The sequence below is a fragment of the Biomphalaria glabrata genome, chromosome 5 (genome assembly GCF_947242115.1).
Source record: "Biomphalaria glabrata chromosome 5, xgBioGlab47.1, whole genome shotgun sequence".
Lineage (NCBI taxonomy): Eukaryota > Metazoa > Mollusca > Gastropoda > Planorbidae > Biomphalaria > Biomphalaria glabrata.
In genome coordinates this window covers 51,238,636-51,261,078 of record NC_074715.1, presented here as the reverse complement: position 1 = coordinate 51,261,078, position 22,443 = coordinate 51,238,636, and the positions used below count along the sequence as shown (strand labels likewise).

General features: G+C 36.3%; 1 protein-coding gene across 1 annotated transcript in view; it reads left to right on the top strand.

Annotated features, from left to right (window-relative positions):
- The first annotated feature begins 5,305 nt into the window (after positions 1–5,305).
- The window catches only part of LOC106051907 (uncharacterized), a 32,106-nt gene continuing 14,968 nt past the window's right edge, over positions 5,306–22,443 (top strand). The window contains exons 1-6 of the mRNA XM_056031126.1: positions 5,306–5,526; positions 8,742–8,885; positions 10,912–11,040; positions 12,026–12,217; positions 15,328–15,552; positions 18,986–19,162. Coding sequence (XP_055887101.1) covers positions 5,454–5,526; positions 8,742–8,885; positions 10,912–11,040; positions 12,026–12,217; positions 15,328–15,552; positions 18,986–19,162 — 940 coding nt within the window. The 5' untranslated portion in view covers positions 5,306–5,453. The remainder of the gene's footprint in view (positions 5,527–8,741; positions 8,886–10,911; positions 11,041–12,025; positions 12,218–15,327; positions 15,553–18,985; positions 19,163–22,443) is intronic.

The following is a 22,443-nucleotide window of genomic DNA, read 5'->3' as shown; positions in this document are numbered from 1 at the left end:
ATATATATATATATATATATATATATATATATTACCAAGAAAAGATGTTTATTACAACACATTATGTCTGGTAAAAAAGTTTGTACACGTTATTTCACCTAATCTCACCTAAGCTGAAAATTTTCCACAATTATTTCATTATAATGAGTATCTAATTGATCTAATTGTTTTGTAAAGGGTTGGGGCCAATCTCTTATTCAAAGCCTCAAGAAAAAAACTACTTTAAAAAAAATTCCTTTAGTTTTGTATCCCTTGATGTTGCGTTCAAACGATAATATGAAAACTACTTATTAATTGTTGTTTTAAATTATGTCCAACTTATTTGCATAGTAAATAGATTTTCCTCTTTAAAATAAAAAGTTTTTTAAAAAATTTGTAAATGTAGTATTTAGTATAACATAACTTACATAATTTAGTAATACAATTGTAAAAAATAAATATTATTATTTTTTTTAAATCTAAAACTGTTTGCATAACTTTTTATAAACAATTGTAAATAGTAATTTCCCTTACTAAAACGTCTCCAGTGTTTGTTACTTGTCACGAGTCGAGTCTGTGACCTATTTCGACCAGTTTCTAGAAGCGAGTTCAAACCAGTGCAAGTGTCTAGCGTAAACAAGTTAATTTTAGGTATCCAATCAAAGAAAGAGGTTAAGGGAAAAAAAAAAGCACACGTCAGCTTCTAGAAGGTAAAAGTTACTAAATTAATTATGGGAGAAGCTTCCATGATTCTGGAATGTACGATTTAAAAAAGTATAAATCGGGGGAAAGTCAGTTAGACGGGGTCCTCGCATAGTAGTAGTTCTTGTAGAGCGATGGTCCTCGCTTAGTCCTCGATTAGTAATGGTTATAAGTTTTGTGATATTAGCGGGTCCATTAGTTAAAGTTTTATTAGTTGAAGTTGAAGTTATACTAAGTGAAGTTTCATGTATCTTTAAGTTTTATTTATGAAGTTTCATGTATCTTTAAGTTTTATTTATGAAGTATCAAGTCAAGTTGTTATTGAATTGAGAAGTCATTTTATGTGAAAGTTGAAGAAGTATTAGTAAAGAAGTTTTAAGAAAATACAGAGAGATGTTTCTTTCTTCTCTTCATATGAATTCATCAACTTATTAATACAATCCTCGGCATGTACATTACACTTATAAATAGTGAATAGTTGTAAAAATGTTGTATTTTTATGGAAAAAAATGCTTGCATAATTGATTTTAAAATTAGATTTTTTAGCTTTCAGAAAAGAAAAAAGTAACCCTTGCATCAGAACTTTGAATGATCTAAAATATCATGATGTCCGATTTCCATTTTCTCTTCTAGTTTTTGAGATCTAAATCTGACTAAAATCTTTTAATCCCATTTTATGACATTCTTAAGGATTTTTTTCCTGTGTGAAGATTTTCTGTAAGATAACTTATGTGTGATTTTGGAAATCGAGAGAGGGGTGATAGAGTGGAGCAGGAGGGAGAGAGGGAAAGACAGATATAAGAGGAAAGTGGGGAGAGAGAGGAGAGGAGAGACATGACCTCCAGTGGGCTACCACAGTTCTGCTCTAGCCTGTGTACTTGCACGTGGTGAGGATGTAAGAAAGGCTGACCAGTACGCATCCATTGCACCGTTCGCCAGCGGGGGGTCATACAGGCGGGTATGACTCTCCCGCTGAACGCAATGGTACATAATAGGTATATGCATTGCCCCTCCCGTGGTCTCGGTCTCCGGCCTGGCATAGGTCGGTGGAACCCATTGCGTTGGCATAAGGTACCTTGACATTATAGGTATATGGATTGCCCCTCCCGTGGTCTCGTCCTTCGTTGGCTTAAGGTACCGTGAACCATAACCAAAAAGGTTGTGATCAAATGATCATATAGTGGATAGGGTCTTCTGACATAAGGGGTTGGTGAAGAGACAATTCTTCATCCTGGCCACGGGATAAAATCTACTTCCGGGTCAAAAGGTTCATAAAAGGGATTCGTTTATCGCAAACGTTATGGACATCTCAACGAGGGGAAAGACAGGTGCCTCACGGAAACAAATCTAATTAGCAAGTAAATATTGTAGTATTGTAGATTTAATTCAGATTATCAATTATTACTTACAACATCACAGGTACCCCACGGAACCTAAACTAATTAGCAAGGAACAAGATGTAAATATTGTAGTATTGTAGATTTAATTCAGATTATCAATTATTACTTAAAACCTCACAGGTACCTCACGGAACCTAAACTAATTAGCAAGGAACAAGATGTAAATATTGTAGTATTGTAGATTTAATTCAGATTATCAATTATTACTTACAACCTCACAGGTACCCCACGGAACCTAAACTAATTAGTAAGGAACAAGATGTAAATATTGTAGTATTGTAGATTTAATTCAGATTATCAATTATTACTTACAACCTCACAGGTACCCCACGGAACCTAAACTAATTAGCAAGGAACAAGATGTAAATATTGTAGAATTTATTCATATTATCAATTACTAGATACAACCTTGTAACGATATGAGTGTATAAGTATATCAATATGTGTCAGTTCAATATAAAATATTTAATGATATGACCATTGCTTCTTTATACAATGTATTATTATTAAATCGACTTAGAATACAATGGACGATGATATTGAGTTCCCCAAGATCGTTGAGTCCATGAGTCACTTTTGACACCAGGCCATCTTAAATAAAGACTACATCAATAGAACAAGTGAAGGCATATAAATATGTAGGCGTTATCATTAATAACAACCTCTCATGGGAAGACCATCTTGGAACTCTGACAAAGAAAACAGCCCAGCGACTATTTTTTCTATACAAACTCACTAGCTTTAAACTAAATAAGAAGTTCCTTGACACTTTTTACGGCGCGACTATACAAAATCTGTTAACATACGGAATAACTTGTTGGCAAGGCAACGCCTCATCTAAACTGTTGCGACATCTACAAAACATCATTAAAAAAGCATCAAAAATTAAACTCACAACATTACCACATTTAAAGGAACTTTTTGAACAAAAGTGCCTAACGAAAATCGAAAAAATCTTAGAAGACAACGCCCACCCGCTCCATCAGAACTACGTCAGGTCGTCGCGAAGTGGGCGACTTCTGTCAATCAAAACAAGAACAGAACGGTAGAAAAGCTCGTTTGTATCTCACTCGGTCAGACTCTATCAACGCCACCCATTGATCAGGAAACATGAAAAAGACAAATATGCCTGTGTAGTCGCTGAATGAACTCTTTATGTTGTGTCTGTTTTATTTATGAGTATGTTTCCGTTGTGTTCTTTATATGAGAAAGAAGTCCTTGTAGTCACAACACATTTCCAAAAGGATCAATAAAGCAGTCTTAGTCTTAGTCTTAATGGTTGGCTTTGTATTTATGGGCCTAGGCAACTGAATGGTGAGACCTATGTGAATCTGCAATGTTCGACTGCAAATTAGACATGCTATTGTAGCCAGAACAAAGTTTATATCAACTCACGCTGTCTGTCTTTTTATCTATCTTTCTGTCTGTCAGTCTGATAAAAAGTGTGTACACATTATTTCTCCCAAACCCATTCTCGGATCATGTGAAATTTTTTTTTCGTAGACAAGACATGAATAAATAAAAAAATAAAAACAATTAATCTATTTATTAATGGTGATCACTTTTTCGTTTGATACCAACAAGTGAACTTAATCCTACAGTATTCACAGACACGGCTTAATATACGTTATTATATTCTGACCCTTCATTCTTGTGGAAGACGTTTATGTACTATAGAATAAGTTATTTATGGAGTTAGTGGACACCCTGCCCTTGCCAACTAGGGGTCGGGGGGGGGGCGCTGGGAGAGCGGATGCCAAGCATTATTTTCGGTGTTTAAAACAAAAAAAATGCATATTCTGAGGTATGTACAGCACATTATCCTGCTATTAAAATGTTTAGTTCAAAAACAAAATCTACTATTCACTGCATCTTATTAATGCATCCCAGCAACTGGTAGAAATATGTAACCTCTCTTGGCAACGCTAATGGTGAGTAGTTTGATTTAGATTTTATATCGAAAAGGGACGTTTTATCGTTAAAACCATCTGTTTTGGTGGGGGGGGGGGTTAAACTAAAAAATCTCTGAATGTTGTTTTTTTTCTAAAACAAACTCAAAACCACTTTAGCTACGTTCGTAGAATTTGGTGACTGTTGTTTGCATTAGAATAATATTGAAGAGGTTTTTTTTAACCACAAAACTATCTGTATGGGCGAGGGCATTAAACTCAGAACCATCTGGAGGGGTTTTAAACTTAGAACCCTGGGGGATGGTTAAAGTCACCCCCCCCCCCGGCTACACTCATAGAATTTTGTGTGTTTAGTTTGCTTTAATTTATTTTCGAAGAGGTGCTTTTTAGCTTCAATCCCCGCTGGAGGGGGTTTTAAACTCAAAACTATTTGGAGGGGATTTAATGTCTTGGGGAGTGGGTTTTTTAACACAAAGCCCCTCTTGGCAACGCTCATAGAATCTCATGACTGTCGTAAGCTTAAGTCTTATATTGAATAGGGGATTTTGTGGTAAAGAAATGTAGGAGGGGTTTTAAACTCCAAATCCCCTTTGTTACGCTCATTGAATTTGGCGACCGACGTTTGCATTTTTTTTTATAGGAGAGAAGGTTTTAACCTCAAACCCACCTTGAAGGAATTTAAACTCAAAACCCTCTTGGCTGCGCTTGGGCAAGTGATGATTTTAAACAAAATAAAAGCAAAAAATCAGTCACATAACTCCACTTCGGGGGGGGGGGGCGGGGGGGTTAAACCTAAGAACACAAACACCCTGGCTACGCCGATGGTTTAACTACCTTAGATAACTAAGCACGTTATTTCTGCCACACCAATTCTCCAATCAAATTAAACTTTAAACAATTATTTATTTCACCTAACAAAACATGAATCAAGGAAAAAAAAACAAAAAACAATTAGTCAATTAATTATTGGTACTTAATTATTTTGCTTGATATCGAATAAGGGTAATAACTTCTACATTACTGAGAGGTACAGTTGTAAGTGTGGAGTACTTTCCCTTAGATAACCTTTGTTTTGTTTAAAAAGACCATGTATTTGTTTTGTTTAAAAGACAACTCTTCCCGTTAAATGTCTAGAATTTGTGAATGTTGAGATTCGGACGTCGGCGAACTAAGGCTTGAAATAGTCGGAGATAATGTCTCCATGAGATGCTATTTTTAAGTTGCGCTTCTGTGTAAATGTCGCCACCACTCGCATACTTTGAAAGCGGATGTTTAAGCGCTTTCTAAATGAGTTTAATATTAACAGCAGTTGAACTGTCGGTTGTTATAACGCTACACTACATTCTCTGCGGCTTTACTTGTTAAATCACTGAGCATACCACACAGAAAGTCAACCCACATATGGATTACGACTGCTGAATATTCTTTGTTGTTGTTGTTTTTTCATCTCATTTTGTAAATAATGACGCAACTGGTTACCCGTAGAAAATTTCAGCTTACATTCACATTACTCTTCGTATTCTATCAATTTCCAGGTAAGGTTTAGAGAGTATTTTATAAATTCTGTAATTCAGTGATGCCCAACCTTATTCATCCTGCGGGCCATTTATATTTCCGACACTCGTGTCGCGGGCCACATGACCGATAAGGTACAAAAACGAAATGAAAATGACTTGAAACTATTTGATTAGAAACTTACATTAATGATTAGACATTGGAAGTTTTTCTTTTTTTTTCGCGTCCGAAAGTGGCTTCATTTCTCTACTTTAAATGTGAGCAACATTGTAGCTAGCTTTACCACCAACTCATTTTCTTTTCACTTTTTCATAACTTTCCCCATGAATCCTCCAATCTCCAAGTAGTTAAACAATCTTTTATTTGCGGCTCATACCAAGAGTGCCGTCATATTTGTTCATAATACTGTTATACATGTGGTTATTTTTTGAAACAGCCACATTTTATTTACAAATCAAATATGTTGGCATATTATCATGTTTCAATAGCAAAGATCAGTTCACTTTTCCTGGTAAATTCTACATTTAGAGTCCCATTTCGTAAACGAAAAATGATAAAGGTCATGCTACAAACCTATCAGAGAAAAGTGAGAGCCCTAACATTTGTAAAAATACATTTTTCAACTATTTTTTTATAAAGGGGGTATTGTCTACAATTTGTACTGACGTCTCAGCGGGCCGGATAGAACTACGTCGCGGGCCGGATCTGGCCCTCTGGCCGTACTTTGAGCACCACTGGTGTAATTAATTTTGATGACTTTTAAACTCCATGCTTTTAGCGGTTTAAAATTTACACACACACACACACAAAACAACTTAAAAATTAATAGGCAATTAATGATAGGCTAATGCTGTTGACGTATACAACCAAAGACGCTTGCGCTCCATCATGGACATACAGTGGCAAGACCGCACTACAAACAGCGATGTCCGTGCAAAAGCCGGAATGGACAGTATAGAGGGACTTCTTATGGTAGGACAGTTACGATGGGCAGTTCACGTAACCCGTTTGTCTTTTTTGGTGAGCTGAAAGGTGGTCGACGTAATTGAAACGGCTTAAATACTAGCTTAGGCGCTACCTTGCCTTAGCGGACATAGAAGAGAGCACCTGGCTGCATGCGGCTTCAGAACGAGACAGCTGGAGGTCACTCACAAAGGCCGCGGGATACACATTTGGGACCAAAAGAAAATCCGCTACCAAGGATAAACGTAGAAGGCGAAAAGAAAATCTAGCATTGGTTATTCCGGCGTTAGTGTGGCAAAATATGTAGGTCACGGTTTGGGCTGCTTTTTTATACAACCAGAATATTTCTACACATCAATATGTTTTTATTAGAACGAAAAGAGATGAATTTCCATTTGTAATTTCTTAAAAATAGGAAATTATACTAGATCTAGTTTTTGTTGATTTTTAACCAAAAGGGAAAAAGCTGATTTAGCTAAATGTAAATATTGTAATCTCTTATTAACATTTAAAAATGTAGTATAAATGTTTCAATGTAAAAATATAGCTAATTCTGATAGAGGAAATACAAATAATAGATACTTTTAATTTGATCAGGAAAACCTGTGACTTAGCCGAATTTAAGTCATTGCTTAATATGCATGGCTGAATGCAAGACGCGTAGGACGTAATCATCTTCTTTCTTGAAGTAACGTCTGTATTATATAAGATAAGAAGATAAGAGAAGAGAACCACTAAAAAAACAAGTAAACGTATTACGGAACTGTTGTGTTTTATGTTCAACTTGTGAATGTTGACTGAACTAGTAGTGTTATATGTAACAATATTCTTCATCTTAGGGTTAGAAAAGATGTTGAATTCTTTAAGAATAGAGTCTAGCTTTTTGCCCATTTCTTTTCCGGTATGTTTGTTTTTCAAACTTCTGTACGTCAAAACTGAAGACGAGTGTAACTGGATTGATCAAGTGAAGTGATGCCTAAAATACGGCCCGCGGGCCAAAATCCGGCCCGCGACGTTGTTCTATCCGGCCAGATGAAACGTCGGCACTAAGTGTAGAATATCGCACACACACACCCCCCCCCCCCCCCAAACCAAAAAAAAAAAGAATGAAAATGTGAGGACTCTCAATTTTTCTCTGACGGATTGGTACCATGACCTATAACACTTTGATGTAAACTCTACCATGTAAACAGATATATTTTTTTATGGACCATGATAATAAGTCAACTATTTGTTTTATAAAGAAAGTGTGACTGTTTAAAAAAATAGCAATATATAAACGCATTTTTTAAATAAATATGGCGGCGTTCATGGGGGTATTTTCCAAAAAGAGATAATTAAATTAAAAGACCAAACATACATTATACAATATTGTTATAAACCTGGTGGTGGCACAGATGGGGGTAGTGGTGTGTGTGTAGTCAGCCGACGCAAATCGCCCCAGGCCAGCGCTAGACGAGCGGTCAACCGTGACGAGTTACGACGATCGGCCGAGACGAGTGTCAACAAGAGAGTTAGGGAAGGATCGCCGACGTGAACATAGCTCAGGGGCGTCACGAGAGTTGTAGTCATCTGACCACCTAGAAACGTCGAGCGGCGTTCTGTCCGGTTCGAGAAGGCCAGTAGGGGACCCTATATAAGAGCGGAGGTGACGCAGTCAAAACTGTTGAGAAAAGGGGCTCAATACAGCAAGGTTCACGACAGAAGGTTCAGAAAGGAGGTTTACGACAGAAGGTCCACTACAGTCCGGTCGACTACAGCACAGTTCAGCGGTGTGGTTCTGTACGGAGCATTACGACGGTTCGGTGCGGAGTACTGTCAAGTACAGTTGAGACGGCTGGCGTCTTGATCTTGGTCTGCGATCGAGTCCGACACAACGAGCCTAGTGTGTGAAGTCAGTCCTGAACTGTTGAACCCAGTGCAAGCCCGGAACGAGACGGAGAGGCCAGTGCAAGAGTCGATACGGCGGAACGGCTATTAACAAGAGAGATATTTGTACAGTATACGTGCTGCCAATTGTACAGTATTGGCTGTTACTTATTCAACTATTAAAGTGTTACGTTACTTTGGAGCCCTGAGTTGTCAAGTTCTTTAAGTTGGTGGTGTATGGTGCAGTTTGCAGAGAGCCTGGATAGTGAGATTCGTAACAATATAACAAACTCTGAGAGATCTAGTTTACATAATAATTTTTTTAAGGTATATTATAGGCTACTTATGTCTGTAAACCATGTTATAAAATGATCCTTTAATTAACATATCCTATGCCATATAGAATGTATTGCTACAAAATGTCCAGAGAACTGGTTTGGATCGAGATGCCAGTACAAATGCCATTGCAGGGGAAATAATTGTACTAGTGAAGGATTATGTCCATTGGGCTGTCATGAGGATTGGTTCGGTCCTGAGTGCCAGTATGGTAAGCTGACTTCATATTCTAAAAAATTATAAAGTAAAAGAACTTAGTCAAATTTATACATAAATTTAGAATTTTTACAAAGCTAATATTAATTCACTCTGTTTGTCTGGTAAAAAGTTTGAACATGTTTTTTTCTCCCATTTCCCATTCTCGAATCAAGTTAAAACTTTACACAACCATTCATTGAAGCTTACAAGACTTGAATCAATAAAAAAATAACCAATTAGTTAATTAATTGTTGGTGATTAATTATTTTGTCTGATATCGAATTAATGGGAATAAATGCTACAAACAAAGCATTTAGGGTTTATTAAAAGAAATTTCTATAAATCAAATAAGAACATCAAACTAAAATGTTATTTTACCTTGGTTAGGCCAATAATACAATATGTATCCTCCGTTTGGGACCCCTCAACTCAAGAAAACATTAAGAAACTGGAACAGACACAAAATAGAGCAGTTAGATTCATAAAAAACGAATGTACACAAATGACTAGAGTAACACCTTTAGTAAAATCACTAAATTTAGAAAGCCTTCAGGAGAGAAGACCTATAAGTAAAGTAGCAATTATACATAAAACACTGAACCATAATCTTCAAATACAAAAACAAAATTTAATAAAATACTTAGAAAGACACTGAGTTAAAGGCACATTCCTCGTTCCATACGCTAGGACAAATTTATATAAAAGCTCCTTCTTCCCTAGCGCTATTAGAGCATGGAATGGGTTGCCTGAACTAACCAGGAAAACCAGTGACTTGGCAGAATTTAGGTCATTGGTTAATATGCATGACTATATGCATGACACGTAGGACGTAATCATCTTCTTTTTTGAAGTAACGTCTGTATCATATAAGATAAGATAAGATAAGATAATGAGACATATGGATGTATGTATGGATTTAATCCCCTTATTACGTTCTAACGTTTTTGTCCTCCACTTTCCAATGTCAAATCAAGCTGAAATATTTCTTTCATTTGACAACAAAACAATACAAAAACAAAATAATTAGCCAATTAGTTATTTAGGCGCCTTCGATTGGAAGTTTTACCAAAGGTGTACCTGTTTTCTTTTTTTTTTTCTTGTTTAAATCTATCAATAATTAAATATTATGAGAATTAAATGAACGCCGTTCTAAATTAAAACAAACAATATATTATACAATCTTCCATAGTCATAAATACCTCACTAGAAAAGTGGATTGCATGTCGGAGGAGTGAGTCTAGAGTTCGAATTCAGGTCGTACTTCTGTTTAAAAAAAAAGCAATCACAGTAAAATCCACCCAGACATTTCTTTCTGCCCCTCCCCCCCCCTTTCCGATTTTCCCATCTGGACCATATAAGTGATAGGCCATACAGTCCATACCCATAGACTTATATATTATATCTAGACTGGAAAGCTGGAAATACATTCTTATTCGCGACTGATCGATTCACAGACCTATACATATATAGATTTTTATGTACGTAAACTCTTTTTTCAGGCTCTAGGGCAGGGGTTCTCAACCTGTGGGTCGCGACCCCCTTGGGGGTCGATTGACGATTTGCCAGGGGTCGCCTAAGACCATCAGAAATATGGATTGTTTTTGTCTATTCCTCTATTGTTGTGTGGGTGGGGGTCGCGGCAGAGTGGGGGATTGTAAAAAAGGGTCGCCGAGATTAAAAGGTTGAGAACCGCTGCTCTAGGGGGAGTCGCCCCATTCAATCTTTTCTGTCTTAGAAAACTAATGATCTTTAATTTTCAAAGTTTAGATATAATGCAAAATCATTTCTCGGATATTCACCCCAATATAGGAAACAATCTGGCCAGTGATTCTTAACCAGTTTGCGATTTGCATTTCCAAAATAATCTATACATTGGTCGTTTTTAAGTAAATCGAACCTTGGTCAACAAAATGACCGTCCAAAGTGGAAAGTGACACAATCCTGGCATGCACCGTAAAATTGACAGTTTCTATACTTTGAAGCACACTCTGCTACACTAGTCAGATATTTGTGTTCAACTTGAGTTTCTTTAATTTCAGTCAATGTGGCCGACGGGATATCTGAAGCGGATGATCAAGGCTGTAACAGAGTTGAAACAATCCACTCAAAACTGGAAGTACGTTTCCGTTTAGAAACAAATTTCACCTGGATGAGGCTTCGATTCAAAGGTAAATAATTGTTGGTTTTTTTTAACAGCTGGGAATGTTATCCAATTGTCAGTTTCTTAAAATTTTTTAAATCTTTCGTTCAAGTATATTTAAAAAGTCGTTAATAGATTTTTTTTTGTAGTTGCTTTTTAGCATTGATAATGGTAACGTTTATGTGTGCTTATGTGTTTGAAGTGGAGTTACGGTTCAGGGAAACTAAAAAAAAATGCATTTGGTTGCTCTTTTAATTTCAAAGCTTTTATCAACTCACTCCGTCTGTCTGGTATAATGGTTTGTACACGTTATTTCTACCACACCCATTTTCTGATGAAGTTGAAACTTTGCACAATTATACTTTGACATAGACAATTACTAGTAATTATTTTTTTTTTGGATTGATATCAAAAAGGGTAATTAATCCTTCAGTATTCACAGATATAGCTAAATATGTAGTTTTTGTGCCCTTAGATAATTAAACGCGTTATATCTCTCACACCTATTGTAGATCAAGTTGAAGCTTTAAGCAATTATTTATTTATTTTACCTAACAATACATGAAACAATTTTTAAAAATATACAATAAGCAAATTAATTATCGGTAATTAATTATTTTATCTGATATCAAATAAGGGACATAGCTTCTACGTTTCTGTGAGATAAAGTTGTGGAGCTCTCTTCCTTAGATAAGTTTTGCTTTTAAAAAAAGATTTTTTTTATATTTTGCTTTTTTTTATATAATTTTGTTAATCTACCTTAAGCAGTGGCGCTAAATCGAGATGGCTACCTGGTTGTGTGACGGCTAGCTTTCGGACGTTGACACGAAAGACCCCAGTAAGAGCCCTGCCCTCAATCCCTCCCCTGCAGTCCTTCAGGAACCATGGGCTAGAACTTAATAATATTCATTCCCGAAGCAACATGTTGACCTTACAAAAATAATTGAATTGATATATAAATCTAGTTTTGTTGCTTTTTTATTAACAACTATTTTATTGATTTGTATTCACAGAGAATATAAAGACAGTCAACTTTCAGCTGCTAACGATGAATGATATTTGGACACCTTGTAGCAGTTCTGACATCCTCCAAATTGATGACGCAACTTTGGACATTTTCTGTCAGGACACAACTCATATTTCCAAACGTGTTTTCATCGAAGTCACCGCGGCTGTCACCTTGTGTTCAATATATGTCAGTGGAGGTACGCTCTGGAGAAATGTGTAAAATAAGTATTGAATAGGGAACGTTTTATCCATCCATCCAGCCCTTCGTCTTAACATCTTTCCATCATTGACGGTAGTTTAAGAAGTAGAATCACATAGATCTACGTAGCTCATAGCCTATAACATATTGTATTGTATATTGAGGCAACTCAACGAGGCACATATATCTTTATTTACACGACATCACAAGTTCATAAAACATCATCTTTCTTAGGCACAGTCTTTTCACTTTGGCTCTCAACTTGGGCGGAAATCGTTCTCTTCTCTTCCTAATGTTGACATCCTTCTCAGTCTAGTTTATCACAGTGCGCACCTTCTAGCTTAGATGTCGGTGCGCATGGCGTGAGTTGTAACATATTAATGACATGTTCAGAGTTTAATATTGTTACAGAACATAGTTTCTGCTATGGTTACTAACGAAGGGAGCACACTCGTGCATTACGAATAAGAGCGGGAAGCGGAAGTGAAAGATAGATAGATAGAGAGAACATGAGAGAGATCGAGAGATAGAAAGAATGCATCTATCTTAGCAGACATGAAGTGGATATTGTTTAAAAAATAGTTTTAGTACATCCGAGTTGCAAAGAAGCGTGGATAGATCTGTAAAGTATATGTCATCGATAAATGCAGTAATTATTATAAGTAATAATATATTGTGGCAGGAACAGGGGCCTACTAGCTATATGGGCATTCGGGCAAATGTCTTTTGGGCCGGTACCCAATTAGGCCGGTAAGGCCACCGAAAGGGCCGCATGAAGCAAGTAAATTGTTATAAGATTTAATAATATTCTTTTTAAAAGCAACACTTAGAACTTAGAGCGTCGTGATTAAAAAAAAAAAAAGAAGACATCTTATACACATTAAAGTCTAATACTAATCTAAAGCTCTGTCGTAAATATCCAACATCCGTGTATAGTTCTTCTAATAGACATCAATTCCTTATACATACTAAAAGATAAACAAGAAACTTAAGGCCTTTATTTCTTATAGAGATCGACGTTAGTGTGAATCTATTCGGATGAGTCTATAAAGGGACCAACAATAACGCTCCAAGTCCAGTCATATACGAGTTCATATTGGCCTGAATTGTGTTGTCGCACGATATCCCACATACCTAAGGGTAAAACTATATAATAATAATAATAATCTTTATTATCCATAAGGAATTTGTCTAACAATTTGTGCATTACACCACAATTTGATTAGGGCTTTTGAAGCCCACACCCAATGCCATGGATGAACGGACCATCCCAAAACAAATCAGGCTTGAATCCCAAGCCTGCGTCCCTAAACAAGAAAAATGCCTATTCCTTGAGACCTCCATTCACAATATTATATTAATAGCGATTTTAAAACTTCAACGCGAAGAATAAAGCAAATAAACAAGCTTACCTAATACTGGGGAAGAAGACAACAAAAGAAAGCTCCAGAAAAAGATCCGCCATTTGAAAAAAAACACAACATTCGACCAGGAAACATGAAAAGGACCAAGATACCTGTGTGTAGTCTCTGAATGAACTCATTATGTAATGTCTGTTCTATTTATGTGTATGTTTCTGTTGTGTTGTCTGCATATGAGAAAAGAGTCCTTGCAATCACAACAAATTTCCATAAGGATCAATAAAGCAGTCTTAATCTTAGTCTTAATCTTAGTCTTAGAGGACGACCATACCAACAAATAACGTACTCCAAATAATTCGAAAATAAAAGAAGCAAAAACTCTGCGCTAAATATTAATTTATTGAACAATTGAAACAAATATAAACAGATTCTCTAAGATAGCTTCAGTGCTAAATTTCAATAGAAGTCAATTGATAAACAATAAACTTTGGCATACGTGTATTTTTGGGGGAGACGGCAGCAGCACTGCAGCTTATATTTCCTGGTCGGAAAGAAGCAATCACAAATGCTTTTTTTTCGTAATAGGTTCATGAATACATACTTACTATCTACTCTTTAGGTATTGATTAAAAGTAATTGGACTAGTCCTCGAGACTTAACAAGTTTAATATTTATAATCACCTAGTTATGGTTTCCAGGCCACAAAAGCATCATGGGAAATAAAAAGGCGGACAAATTATCAAAAGCGGAGTCATCCATGAAACAGCCGGACAGATCAGTAAATTACACAATTTTAAATCAATGTTAGCCAGCAACCATAAAGAAAGTTGGATCTTTTTACAAAGAAATGACCAGGCCTAACAAAGCATCAATTTTCTTCATTGCAAAAAGCAATTTGCAATCTTTCAACTAAAATTAGAACAAACGTCTTTAAATTATCATCTAATCAGAATAAGCAACACATATAAATCCCGCTGTAGACACTGCGCCCACATTTACAAAACTATTGACCATATGCATTATGCAATGTATTGTGGAGCATGACACCGTTCATTGTCTTGTGATTACCGTACATTGCCTATTGACTACCTTACATTTTCTTGTGATTACCGTACATTGCCTTGTGATTACCGTGAAATGTCTAGTGATTAAGGTGAATTGTCTTGTAATTACAATGAATTTTCTAGTGATAACAATACATTGTCTAGTAAATACCATGCATTGCCTTGTGATTACCATATAATGTCTTATGATTACTGTGAATTGTCTTGTGATTACCGTGCATTGTCGTGAGATTACCAAACATTGTGACTTATTCATTATTAAAGTATATTAACATTTACTTTGCAATTGAGTGGATCATTTTGATTTTACATTTAAAAAGTAAAGTAAGTTCCTCTTTCAGACCTTGTGGTCTATAGGACAGATGATTTTAAGGTCATCTGTTTCTGTGGCCTACGGTTAACGAGGGTGTCATGTGGCCAGCACAACGACCAACCGCCTTTACTTTTCCCCAACTAATGTCAGGTACTCATTAGAGCTGGGTGGACCCAGAGGCGCCCGATGATCCCGAAATTAAAAATCTTATTTTTCACCAGGATTCGAACCCCGGTCCCCTGTTCGGAAGCCAAGCGCTTTAACGCTCAGCCACCGCGCCTCCTCTTTTTAACTTAGATTAAATGAAACTCTGTGATCCTGTGTTCTTTCTTTCCGTATTTACGATGTTTTGTTTGTTCTCGTGTTTCAGGTCGTAACGTCGCTCTGAAAGCTTCCACGGAACAATCACCGATTTTTTCCAATGGTACATACGACGAGTCTTTTGCAAGATCAGAGAACTCTGTTGACGGAAACACGTCACTGGAGTTCAAGGACAAAAGTTGTAGCCGAACCAAAGAGTCTAAACGAGCTAGATATGAAATTACGTTTGAAGAACTTCACACAATTCATGCATGCAGGCTTTATGCAAATTTCTGTAAGTTTTTAACTATTTAATAGATTACTTTGTCTTGAGAGAAGCGACACTCTTGGAAGATACCTAAATATGTACTAAGCAGAATAGTACAACTGTATAGAAACAAGGTTACAAAGACAGTTCGTGTGGAAACACAAATGCTAAATCGGCCCCCGAAATGGCCCGCTCTGACAGGTACAAAGGCAAGATTGAATTTTTTTTCAGCAATAATATCAGAAACTATGAACAACAAACTATAAACAACTAAATGCCAATCTTCGTCGTTACCAAATAGAAGAGACGTGCTCGTGTCGAAAGTGTTGCCGATTCTGTTGTATTGTTAGTTCAACTATCGACTTGATACCGCAGGTTATGAATGGCATTGTTAATATTCATATGTATTTAACTAACTGATGGTTATAAAGATGCGGTCCGATGTGAACCTGGCCTAACAGATGTTATTGAATGATTACCTAATTGATATGTTTTGTTAGGGCCAATCTATCATTCAAGGCCTCAAGGAAGAAACTTTTCCATTTGGTTAAATGTCTAAATAGGTGGTAGGTGGCTTAGTGGTTAAGCTCTTGGATCCAAACCGGAGGTTTCCTGGTTCGAATCTTGGTGAATACTAATATCTTTAGGGCGCTTTTGAGTCCACCCAGCTCTAATGGGTACCTGACATTATTTGGAGAAAGTAAAGACGGTTGGTCGTTGTGCTGGTCACATGACACCCTCGTTAACCGTGGGCTACAGAAACAGTTGACCTTTACATCGTCTGCAATATAGACCGCATGGTCTGAAAGGGGAACTTTACTTTCTACTTTCAGCGTTGCGATCATGAATACTGCAATTTACGTGTATAATATTGTTACGTATTTCTAAATCTTCTGGCTAAATGTATTAGTAGGCACACAAATAAAAACACTGCAAAGAACTTGACGACTAAACTTTCAGTTTCATATAACTTTAATGACTATTAACTCTAACAATTTATTACTGTAACATGTAGCGTAGAAGACTGTACAATATCTGTCAGTTTACAGTTAGCTATACTTCGTTGCAATTCATCTCTTCTCAACTTGCATAGAGTCGTATTCCACAGAACAGACCAACGACACACTTCCCAGTGTCGCTCCAGGTGTCCCAAAGCTGAACCAAGTCGTACTCAAGTCTACCGAATCAGAGCCGCACACGTCTTACATCGACTGTATCGACTGTAACGGCTCAAGTCCACTGTAGTTCGCTGTATAGACTTTTACGACAGTAGTCCACTCCAGTTAACTCTACCCTAGTTAACTTGCATCGAGTCATACACATTTCTCTTCAACTAGAGCCGCACACGTCTTACATCGTCTGTATCGACTGTAACGGCTCACTCACGACTGACTTTCACATTAACTCTCTGGCTTATATAGAGTCCCTAATCACTCCTCCATAGTTGCACAAACACTGCTAGTATCTTCTGGAACAACACGTGAGGAAACGTCACATCCTGTCTTTATTTATACATGTAGATTCCAGAGAACACCCGCTGCAGTGTCATCAAGCCGGGGTCACACGTACTGACCTCTATCTGTCACTGTTCATTGGTAACTGCCCCCTTCTTAGATCTGTTCGTCCCCTGGAACAACACGTGAGGACACGTCACATCCTGTCTTTGTTTATACATGTAGATTCCAGAGAACACTCGCTGCTGTGTCATCTCGCCGGGGTCATACGTTGACCTCTACCTATCACTGTTCATTTGTAACACTATGAAACAATGTTTATTAGTTGTTTTAAATTATGTTCCACTTATAAATACTAAATGGATTCCTTCACTTCTAAAAAGAAATATTTTTTCAAAATGTAGGCAGCTAGTCTATATATATATATATATAATTCTCTTCTTGGCTCAACAGTTTGGACAAGAAGAAGTAATGGAAAGATTACTCTTTTATTTCTGGAAGTCGAACTAGAGTTACCCCCACGTAACTTTAGCGGCGAAAAAAAGAGGGGGGGGGAGGGGAAACAAGTAGTATTCACCCGTCACTAAATAGCAGGGCCGGATTGAACTAATGGAAATATCACTCTTTTATTTCTGCAAGTCGGACTAGAGTTACGTAACTTTAGATGAGAAAAAAAAGGAGGGGGGAGAACAAGTAAACTACTCTGTATTCACCAGTCAGTAAATAGCAGAGCTGGACAACCGTTGTGGTGCTCTATGCAAAAACGGATTTCGCGGGACCAAGTTTGGGTAGGGACACAGATAATAATTTAAAATTAAGAGTTTGTATTAAAAAATAAATTCGTTTTGCATTTTATTCATTCTTTTATACGTACAGAATTACTTTACGAGCCTTGCGTGTAGCGAAGTCATACAGTATATCATAATAATTCTGTTTCCTATATAGATCACGCTCAATAGCAAGAATTACCAAATGTTTCAATCTATCTACGAGAATTGTTGACCTCGAGTATTTCTTCATTAGTTTGAGGTGCGAGAAGCTTCTTTCACTAGATTCCACACTTACGGGTATTGCATAATGCCGTTTTTTTATCGCGCGTAGGATTGGCATTTCCCATATTGAATGACACCCAAACCAACAATTTCTGTATATATATTACAGGAGATTTGTATGAGTTTTCAAAAGTTTTTAATAATTTCCGGAGATTTACAGGACTTTTTCGTTTATTTTGCAATTTCATGAGATTTCCAGGAGCTCCTGGTCACGGGAAATCTGTTATTAGTTATAAAATAGTTTAATTTGATAATTTATACACCTAGAATTAGCGCGTCCTATGAAAGTGAGGAGCCACTGCGGTCGCATAAGTTGCAGTGGTCTAGGGCCGGCTCTGCAAAATAGCGGCTCATGCTACGCCTTGGGTCGACTAGTATGACTTAAAGTACTTAATTTTATTATATAATTATTTTTAAAAATCTGTTTGAAAGAAAAAAAAAACACAAACGTTTGCATTAATGTGTTAAAAATATTCAAAAAATTAATCTCCCTCACCTAATAGTCTCCCTATTTTTATTTTTTTTTCCCTACAAATAGTGAATAGTTGTAAAAATGTTGCATTTGTATGAAAAAAACACTACTTGAATAGTTAATTTAAAAACAACAAATTTTTGCTTTCAGAAAACAAAAAGTAGCCATAGCATCAGCACTTTAAAAGATCTAAAATATCATGATATGTTTTTCAATATCTTTTATAGTTTTTTGAAATCTAAAAGGGACAGACGGACAGACCACATCAATGATATAGCGACTATTGCCGGTAATAGAAGAGGCAAAAAAATATTTAAAAAGAGGCAGAGAAAAAAACACCAGAAATATACAAAATGACAATTATTAATTAATTATTTCTCTTCTTTGTTTTTAAGCAGACTAAGGTGTCTTAGTCCAGCATAAGTATAATATATTATTCTTTATTTCACTTTGTCAACTCGTCACATTTTCTCCCACACCAGCTACAACATATAGATTGCACCTGAAAGATGCTAAAGGTGAAGTTTTTTCTGTAGCCTACGAGATGATATTGACAGGTACTTCAAACTATACAGCATTTGTCCCGAATGAACCTGCCAAAAGTGTTTTTCTTCGAAATAACAAATTTATTTTTATCTGTGAAATTGAGATTTTTGGGGGTAAGTAAACTGAATACTGTTTCTAATATTAGATGTACGTAGTTTGTTAGAAGATCTATTGATATTATAGCATGCAAATTATGTTGGGAGTAAGAGTAAAACACATACACATGCTTACTGGGGAGGCGATAAAAAAAAATTATATCCAACGGTCACTCCGAAGAGGAATTTATTTAATAATTTTGGACTTAGCTGTCATCTGTTGTATTTTTAAAGGATCTTTTTCCTTTGCAACTCCTCATGTGACTAAAGAGGCAAATCATTGATACACAGCTGCAGTCACAGGTTGGGCATTAGTAGTCACCAGACACCTAAGTATTTTTATCTTACTTTCTAATTCTGTTGAGTGTTCCATCCGCAATCCAGGACCCTTGCTTTATGCTTGCTCTTTAAGTCGATCTATCCAGTGCTTCTTTTTCCGTACTGTTTGTGTCGATTCTGAAGAGCTTCGTGTCGCGCATGCACACATCAGTGTATGTTAAAAGTGGACGAACTGCAGCTCTCCAACCTTCTGTTAGATCACCATACAAATTATCTAGTTGTAGTCAACCTTGCGGCATTATATGAACATGTCCAAGACATTTAGTGCCTGAACTGCTGATAACAGTGCTGATGTCCTGGAACCCTGCTCTTTGCAAATCTTCCTTGTTGGTTATTTTTTCTTGCCCCCTTCTTCAAAGAATCGACCTTAAGCATTTGGGAAGGAAGATATTTGCTTTTGTATTGATAGCCAGCTATGTATTGTTCCACACTCATTTCTGCAGCCGTGACACGGTCTTTATTGTCTTGGCAATACTATAGTTGGCGTCTTTGTATAACCCAATCATCTAGCTCAGTCGTGCTACATAGCCTGCTTCAGAACCTCCTTTCATTCAGATCTGTCTAGAGCTTTTCGTAGACATGCCCTAACTTTGAGTTTTTGTAGATCTGCCTCTTCAAGTCATTAATCCATCGTATAAATGATCTGCCATTGGGTCGCCTAACTTTTTTTGTTGTTGTTGTCGGTATACAATTTTTGCTCCTCTGTTCTCTGAACTTCTTTCAAGTTGACAAGCACAGTGCAATGTGTTCTTTTTTGTTTCAGTCACTATCCTTAGGTCTTCATATAATTGATGTATACATCTCTTGTCATCCATCCAGTTTCCTATAATATACTACCATAAAATGTTCTGAGTATTTACGTTTCCAAGTATTTAGTAGAGGTCGGTTGTCTTTGTCAGTATCCAGGTCTCACTTACATTGTTTGTTACTGGTCTTAATATGGTTTTATATGTCGTTTTCTTTGTTTTCCTTGATGACGTTTTGCTCTTAAGTAAAATGTTGCTGCTCTGCCCAGATAGTGAGAATGGAGCCACGAAAACAAAATGATCAACTGTTTCCAGACTTTGTGCCATTAATGGTCATGTGAGGTGCACTTCATCTGGTTTGAACCATCATTTTGGTCTTGCTTTGACTTATGTTTAAGCCATACTTCTGACATGCAACAGACTAATAGATTCAGCAGCAAAAGCTGCACCCTCCTTGAAGTGGAGTTCCCTGATTACTACGTTTCTAACTTAAGATTTTCTGCACTCAATCTAGAGTTGTCAAGAGGATCTTGTACAAAAAAAAAATCCATCTTCCTTGATGTCGATATAAGCATAATGCAGGAAAAGATTATATGCAAAAACAAAAGATTATGTGCGAGCATAAATCCCTGATGATACCGCTGTTAAAGTGATACCATAGACTATATATATACAGGAGTGCCAACACCAAGGGTAACTAAGCATAAGTTTCGTAACTCCAAAATGTGAGTCGAGTTACTTCCGGTATAAACTTATGACATTCACGATGTTTGAATGATGCTGCCAGCTTGGATAATATATTTCTCTTTCATCACATTTGACAATTTCTTTTTACATTGTATACTATTAATATGAGTTAAATAAACGATTAATGAAAGAGTCAATACAGTTTTGAGAGTATCATTTATTACTTAGGTAGCCTATAGGCCTATAATGGGTGATAGAAGTTAAGTCTGTGAGTGAGTCAATCTAAAAAAAAATAACAATAGTGAGTCCCTGAGCCTACACACTGACATCTTTACAAACTTTTATTTACATCTAGATTCTATACCTATTTTTTAAAATTTATTTGTAGTTTTTTTTAAAGATAGCATGCAGTATGCACTATATATATATAAACTAGTTAGAACACTATGTAAATGCTCTTTTTTTATCTTATCTTATCTTCTTATCTTATATAATACAGACGTTACTTGAAAAAAGAAGATGATTACGTCCTACGCGTCATGCATTCAGTCATGCATATTAACCAATGACTTAAATTCAGCCAAGTCACTGGTTTTCCTGGCTAACTCAGGCAACCCATTCCATGCTCTAATAGCACTAGGGAAGAAGGAGTGTTTGTACAAATTTGTCCTAGCATATGGGACGAGGAATGTGCCTTTATCTTTGTGTCTTTCAGAGTATTTTATTAAATTTTGTTTTTGTATTTGAAGATTATGGTTCAGTGTTTTATGTATGATTGCTACTTTACTTTTGAGCCTTCTGTCCTGAAGGCTTTCTAAATTAAGTGATTTACTCTAGTCAAATGTGAATATTCGTTTCTTATGAATCTCACTGCTCTATTTTGTGTCTGTTCCAGTTTTTTAATGTTTTCTTGAGTTTTCTTGAGTTGAGGGGTCCCAAACGGAGGATGCATATTCTATTATTGGCCTAACCAAGGTTAAATAACATTTTAGTTTTATGTTCTTATTTTATTTATAGAAATTTCTTTTAATAAATCCTAATGCTTTGTTTGATTTTTTTGTAGTTTCATCAATATGTGGATTCCATGACAGTTTTTCATTTATTATAACACCTAGGTATTTTGCGTTTTTAGTCTGTGTTACTGGTTTGCCATGAATAAGATAAGTGGAATTAATTTGTTTTAGTTTTTTTGTTACTCTTAACAACTGACATTTTTCTGGGTGGAAAGACATGCTCCAATTTGATTCCCATTTCTGTAATTCATCTAATTCTCTTTGTAAAATATCTGTGTCCTGTGTTGTTTTTATTGTTCTATATATTATGCAATCGTCTGCAAATAATCTGACTTTTGTTCCTGAAGTAATGCAATTTGGTAAATCATTTATGTAAATTAAAAATAGTAGTGGACCTAAGACTGTTCCTTGAGGTACACCAGAGTTTACTGTTATCGGTGTTGATTTAGAGCCATTTATTATTACAGTTTGTTCTCTCCCTATCAGAAAATCTTTAATCCACTGATGCAGTGGA